Source organism: Strongylocentrotus purpuratus, unplaced genomic scaffold, assembly GCF_000002235.5.
Source record: "Strongylocentrotus purpuratus isolate Spur 01 unplaced genomic scaffold, Spur_5.0 spur5_scaffold_1, whole genome shotgun sequence".
NCBI lineage: Eukaryota > Metazoa > Echinodermata > Echinoidea > Camarodonta > Strongylocentrotidae > Strongylocentrotus > Strongylocentrotus purpuratus.
The window spans coordinates 14,817,070-14,824,440 of NW_022145594.1; the positions used below are offsets into that span (position 1 = coordinate 14,817,070).

Here is a 7,371-nt window from a genome sequence, read left to right on the forward strand (position 1 = left end):
CATAAGGGCACATTTGTTGTGTTGTAACGTAGAAAAGGGCCTATCAAATCTTTTTTGCTGATGATAAACATAGTTATTTTTTAAAGGTGACCATAACGATAAGATTTGGCAAAAAACTTGCCAAAATGACCGTGAGTGGGGTAAGCATGATTTTATCTGGACAATTTATTCAAATCATTCTCGTCAAAAATCCTGATCAAAGCACCCTTTCTTCTTCTGGTTTGGCCTGTAGGAGTGTAGCTCCCACCACATGATTATAATAACATGCTGCGCAGCTTTTCCTTTCTTCGTGTATTGAGATTCATATCACCCTTTTTAAAATCACTTTCTCATGCCATTACTGAGCAAATTACGCAAAAACAAGTATTTTCTTTAAGTAGCGTTAATATAGCTGTGACGTTTCTTCTTTCAAGAAAGCAAAATAAAATGTATTCACTATGTCGGCAACAGAAAATGCTCATCTTAAAACCATCAAAATGCATTTCATTGCATCGTTATATATTGTTTAAAAAATATGTATAATAAGGAAAGAAGAGTAGAAAAGAGTAGAAACGAAAAAGTGAAATTTGCAATAAAATCCGATTAAAAATAAAGTCTTGAGTTTCTAGAGAAAATTTGCCATCATACACCTAATCACATGAGTTGATTTCGTTTAAGTTTATGATAGGAGTTGTAATTGAGGCTATCACTACCTTTAATGGGGGATATGGCTCGCATACATTGATTCCTGTTCATAATAAAAGCATCCTGCTTGAAAGGATGCATGCGTTCATTAATCAGATACACATCAGCAGACTATTTGAAATAGAAACCATATTTCGACCACGACTATAAGAACTCTAAACGCTTTTGTTAAAATGGATAATATTGGAAAGACGGGGGTGAGGAAGGTGAAAATGACGTTTTTTACTAATTAAAACGACGTTATACATATGATGGTCCTTTATGGCAGCAATGTATTTATATTTCCATTGTACACTGTAGATTATTTGCATAAAAAGCACCAGTGGTGACTTTAAAGGAATAACAATAAATATATTTCTTACATTCATGCATTGTTTACGACATCGTTGATCAGAGGATTAGTTACGCAATTAAATGATGTGACAGTTAAAAAAATCAAATATTGTCGTTTATACGATAAAAACCACAATCAACTAGCACGACGGTATGACCTATTATCATAATCCATAATCTTAAGTTCGATTTATGTTCTACAAATAGGGTATAGTAACAAGCATAACAACTGAAGATAATTATGCAAAGTGAAGGGGATCAAAGCGTTCAAATATATTAATAAGGATTGTTGTAATGCTATTGCTGAGGAGGAGGACAATATTTAAAATGGTTTACAAATTCAATGAAAAAGGCACCTGCTTTGCATATACGAATTTTTTTTTAGTGAAAATGATTCGTAAATGTTGTGCTAAGTCATCAAAGGGGACATGGGCTGTCAGGTTCTTACATCCATTAGTAAATTAAACAATTGTAATAAAACATTGTCATACTTGTCCTGTTATGTAATGCATAAAAACCATCACATGGAAAGACTAATTGTAACCCGCTCAAGTGAAAAGACTACGTCATTTACTTTAGGAAGTAAATCAAGGGTAGATTGCATATGTTAAATCCATTCTGCAACGATGTCTGACGTTCGCTCAATATGTATTGCGCACTACATACTGCAATAATGTGAGTTAGGGTCATGTTTGACCACTATTTACTTCCCCGGGGGCGGATCTATGGGGGGGGGGGGGGTTAGGGGGTTAACAACCCCCCCCCCCCTACGGCTGCCAAGTGAATTAACCTCAAAACCGCCTCGCCGCTACAGGGCTCATAGACGGTGCTCCACATAGCCATTGGGTCAACCCCTCCCCCCCCCTTAGCAAAAAGCTAGATTCACCCCTGTTCTGATTCGCAATACGTGCAAGTCTCTTCCTCTCTTCACCGTTTTACTTTCCTATCTCTTCCTCTCTCCTCTCTCTCTCTCTCTCTCTCTGTATTGTGCCAACGATGCTGTTTCGTGTGGTAATCATGATGCCGATGAGTCATATTATTTTATTTCTCTATTCTTGTACTAAGGGTTATCTCATTTCACGACTCAAAGTAAATTACATGGAGTGTCACCTCTGGTTCATAATTATAATTTAAACAGAAATGATAAGATTCAATCATATATCTCTTTAAAATGTATGACTCTAAACTACATTCACTTTTAAATCATTTGGTAGGTAATGCATGCTGCGTGGATTGTATGGTATTCCTTTAAAAGCCAGTTTTCATTCTCTAATGTATATCACTTGTTTTCTCCCCTCTCTATCTTCACTTTGTCTACTGAGTTTTGTCTTTGTCTCTTCTTCTTTGTCTCTCCATTGTTGCTGCTCTACGTTATAATCAGTCTTATCTTATTATTTACTCTGTTAACTCTTTAACATCTTCACAATTTATTTCACCTATTATTATGACATTCCTCTTCCCTATCTCTTGCTTTATTTCTCTTTTTGTTCTCTCCCCTATCTATTTTATTACTGGCCTTCCCAGTCTCTGGCCTTTAACTATTGAAGGAGACCGTCAATATACATACAAAACAGACAGGGATGAAACAAAAATCCCACCTCGTTTAACATCGTTTGTAACCATGCAAAACTACGAATAAATTCCATTCCACCTGAGTCTAATCTTTGGAACCAAACACATATTCAAAAGCAGCTTGCAGAACAAAGGACAGATCCCTTTACGTAACATGATTTCAAAAAGTTTTACGAAATTCACTATATCAAAAACTTTAATAGCATCTTAAACAGGATCATAAATATTACTCTTATCATGAACAAAATATGAAACAGTCTATTTTGCCATAATCATATACATAGGTGTAGATTTCTAGAACATAACTATAGATCACTTCTACATAGATATTTTCATTATTAATGACTCAATAATTTTCCAATGGTTCTACCCAAACTTCACTGGCAGTATTTTAACATGAATTTTGGAATAAGTATGACTAACACACACTTTCATATATTCACAATTAATAGCACAAGAAGGTATATCATCCAAATTATTCGCATCATTTTAAACATGCGTTTGTAATACTTTCATGGAATACATTGATTAATTGATTATGACTCCCATACTTTATGAGCATCCAGCTAACAATTCTCTCAATTCTTAACTCATCTGGAAATGTCTTTCTTTTTAGCAAATTTCCAGCAACAAAAGTCCTTCTTTTCTTTTGATCTCTACTCATATATCATTTTCTGACAATTCAGATACCTGGAAACCCAACACAAAATCACTGCTATGTGATCTGAAAAGTTATGAGCTGTATCAACCCACTCAAATGTTGAGGGGAATCTGCTAGATTGATCAATGAATTGTATCTGACCCTTTACTACAGAAAGTAAAAATCTAAATGACAAAACTGATATTGTGTGGAAACATTAAAATTATCAATAAAAAGAACCGTTTGGTTTGGTAAGTATCTCTAGAAGTGTCTCATTCAAATCACCTCAAATACAAGCATAATAAGCATTAGCCCCATGCATAAAAAACGTCAATATTGTTGAGAATTACGATTACAAATTACTATCCTGAAATCTATCATGAAATGGCATGTAGCCATTGCATACAAAACATCCCTTCTTGTCCTCAAAAGTTACAATAACGGCACCATCATTATTACGGTTAATATAAGAGTAATGATAATAATAAAAGAACAATTAGGACGAAAATAATGAAAATGATAATAATAATAGTCATCATATTAATATTAACAATAAAAATTAAAACAGAACATAACCAAATCTGAGCATGTACGCCCTTGTCACCTGGGAAACACATATTCGCCCTCATTTATTAGCTTATTCAAATGCACGTCACCACACAATAAAAAGGTTCCATAATTATCATTTCAAACTTGAATTGACTTTACGTCACGCTTTTGTTACCAAAATATGGCACAAATAGATTTGACATTCCATTTTCAAACATTGTTGCTAAGTGAAGCGTCAAGTTTTATAGATACGATCCAGCGACAAAATCAATGTAATCAGCTATTTATATGCTGGAATATTTCCTTCTAGTTGTCCGCCTGCTTCAGTGAAATGTCTTGCTGTTGCAAGATATATAAGTAGAATAATAAAAAATATTAGTATTGGAATTATAAACGGGATTACTGCATGAAACAACTTAGCACAATAACAGAATCCTATTGGATTTCGCTTGCTTATCCTCTTCGTTTGTTTTCCCTTATGGTGTTTATCTCAATCTATGTCTTCTGTGTTGTTCCGTATGGTTTTACGCAGAGCTGGAATAAATAGTACACGTCACATTGAGGGGATGATTAGTAAAGTTTGTCATTTAAAGTCATATAACAGGAGTAAAGTTGAATAAACTTTAGTAGGAATAGTTGTAATTCCATTATTATCATTATTTATTCCATCACTATTATTATCCCCTAATGAACGAAACTGTTCAATTATAAACCGATATTCTGTAAAAAGGAGCAAATTTTCACAACGGTTAGATTCAGCATCCTTCAAGGCACTTAAGTAAACAAAGATTGAATACATACCAGTTTTGATGGCATAAACGATGACGACGAAAAAGAGAACTCCTATTATGGGGATTATCCATACCATCCACAGTACTAAGTCGGTGTCTGTATTGATGCAAGTAAATATAAGGCAATTCACATATTTGAAACAAAAAGTCGTAGGTAATTATACAACGTCTCATTAAGTGATCGTACATGAATATTTTATATTTTAAGCCGTTATAAGATAAGCAGTGTGTATATAATAACTAATAATAATAATAATACAATATTTATAAAGCGCATACTAAACAAAAGTTTATCTATGCCCTGTACAAGCATCAATGACGACAAACATAATAACAACTTGTATATATGAGAAATAAGTCATATATAATAAAGTATTTATGCATGTTTGTATATATGGTAACATATTGTTCTGCGACTTTAAATATTTTAAAAGAGAATAGGCACACGAAAGTGATATTCCGTAAAAAAAACTCCATTACGGAGTTTTACATGTTAACATAATTTGTATAGTTTGGTATTTTGTGTTGAGTCTCACTGTCTCTCTCTCTCTCTCTCTCTCACTCCCTGTATACATGCTTATGCATATACACACATCTAAATGTATTGTGTATTAATATGTATTTATGTATTTTGTATATGCTTACGTGTCGTGTTCTGGTTGATGCTGTCACTGTCAATAATACGCAGGGAAGACATAATCGTGAAGTTCAAATTGGAATACAGACACGCTATGGTTATATCCGTCTCGTTAGCTGCAAACCAATTGGTCACCGTAGTGTTGTATGTTCCATCACTGTTGATAAATGCTGTTCTATTCCCTTCTTTGGTTGTAAGTATTGGGAAGGTCATCGGAAAAACATTACTTATGGAGCAGGTCACGTTGAAACCATTGGTCTGCCGATTGTACTCAATCACAGGAGAGGTGTCCGGATTGGCTGAAAAAAAGGATCATGTACAAGTACGCCTGTATAATATGTACATGTGCATATGCACAAAAATACAAGAAATATGTATATAAATTATAATTGTCAATACATACATGTGTACACACACATGTTTACATAGAGATCGAACAAGGAGAAGATCCACACACAAAAAACCCACCGAGCTTAAATGCAGGTTTCAATAGGGAATTTTTTCAAGGGAAACAATTTGATAGGCGGAAGTACTTTTTTCTACATGCGGTTACTGACCTAGGCTTTGGTGTAGTTATATTTATATCTTAATCATATGAATATTATATTGGGAATACGCTTACTATTAAAATAAGTACCCTAGCATCGCTATTATCTGGACCTACAGCTATGAATATTAATACATCGCTGTGGAACTTTTCTTTAGCCATTTCATTTGCTTCTATAGGGGAGTAATTCATCTGGAAATGTAAAATGTAGCAGTATACATCTTTCTCTAGACCTTAGCAGAGAATACCCTGAGAACGTTGCAATGTGTTTCGTCCCAAAAGCGTTTCTGTTCTTTGGGGTAAATAAATGCATTGAGACATGTGAAACAAAAATGGGGAAAAGTAATCCATTGTTACATGACTCTTTCATTAGGTACAGTAGTTAAGACTATTATTACTATATTTTAATTAATATGACATCCACAGGTGCATTTATGTGGAAAAACTGCAACATTCCGTTTAAATATTTGTTGGGAGAGTAATTAGACAAATAATTGATCGTTGTTTATTGAAGGAATATATTTGAAGTAAAGTCGTCTGCTATTTTTGGAGTGTCATTAATTAAACATGTTTTGGGCGTTAGGCAGCGAACCTAACAACGAGCTCCAATTGAAACGAAATTACACAAAAACACAACAACTTACCAAATATGATCAATTTAACATCATGCGTACACCGAATTCTAGAGTCGACTGGAGTAACGATACACCTATACAAGCCTCCGTTGGTTACATTTACACTGTACATAACCATGGAGAAGTCATCTTTGATTCCAAACCCCTGTGAACTGCCTGTGTCTCCTTCGTACCACCATGCAAGGGCTTCTCCATCTTTCACAAAGACATCTGAGTTACTGCTTTCGTACCATTGAACTGAAATGGTTGATTCTTGAGAGACAGGGCATCCGCATGGTAATTTACCAGTGGTGTGGAGCTGTACCGGAACAGTTATCATCTGTCCACTTGTTTCTGAGATAAGATATAAATGGTGCAAGGCTTGGGAATCACTAGAGAACAAAACCCTGCTTTGATCAAAAAGACTGCTCGTGCACAAAAGTAGTTTAACTATGCTTAATAGCGTAGCAGCACATGCAGTCCGGCTACAGACATGAATTGACATGCTCACATTAAACAAAAGGCCAAAGAACACATTCACACATGTTATTAAAGTTAGTAAGTGTAGAAAGCTAACAACGAATTTCAGAGTACCTGTTTTTACACTGGAAAACAACGCGAGCAGTCCTAGTTCAAATGCCAATGTCGCCATTGTGTTTAATATTGTGGCGGGAAATGAGTTTCGGGGGTCTGTGTGAGATGATGATTTGTAGGTGCTGATTGTTGACAAGAGGGGGCGGTATTGTGTTTTGGTAGAATCACAGGGGTTTACGGTAGCAAAGTGGGCACAGGTCAACCGGCGTCACGCGCGATACCGGGAAGAAAGCGCGAATTCCGCGTTTAACAACTGAATTCACTTCACACGCTCAACAGGTTCCTCTGTTGTTACACTTTTTTGATTGCTAACCCTTATGCTACGTTTACACTATGTTCCCGGCGGCCACGGCAACCACGTTTCAGGCCACCGTGGACGAAACGGGAATAACGTGACACAACGCGGGGAC

General features: G+C 35.4%; 1 protein-coding gene across 1 annotated transcript; it reads right to left on the reverse strand.

The window, feature by feature from the left end:
- Nucleotides 1-2,029: 2,029 nt before the first annotated feature.
- On the reverse strand, nt 2,030-7,019 carry LOC105438103. Its single transcript, XM_011665478.2, has 5 exons — nt 6,962-7,019; nt 6,398-6,721; nt 5,215-5,505; nt 4,580-4,666; nt 2,030-4,312 (listed from the first exon to the last, which is right to left on the reverse strand). The coding sequence occupies exons 1-5, from the start codon at nt 7,017-7,019 to the stop codon at nt 4,269-4,271; spliced, it is 804 nt and encodes a 267-aa protein (XP_011663780.2). The 3' UTR covers nt 2,030-4,268.
- Between the last annotated feature and the right edge of the window lie 352 nt (nt 7,020-7,371).

Coding starts and splice junctions, on each gene's coding strand:
- LOC105438103 (XM_011665478.2), bottom strand. CDS start 7,019: ATGGCGACATTGGCATTTGAACTAGGACTGCTCGCGTTGTTTTCCAGT. Junction 5,506..6,397: donor TGTTAAATTGATCATATTTG/GTAAGTTGTTGT, acceptor CCTTTTTTTCAG/CCAATCCGGACACCTCTCCT. Junction 4,667..5,214: donor CATCAACCAGAACACGACAC/GTAAGCATATAC, acceptor GCATCAATACAG/ACACCGACTTAGTACTGTGG.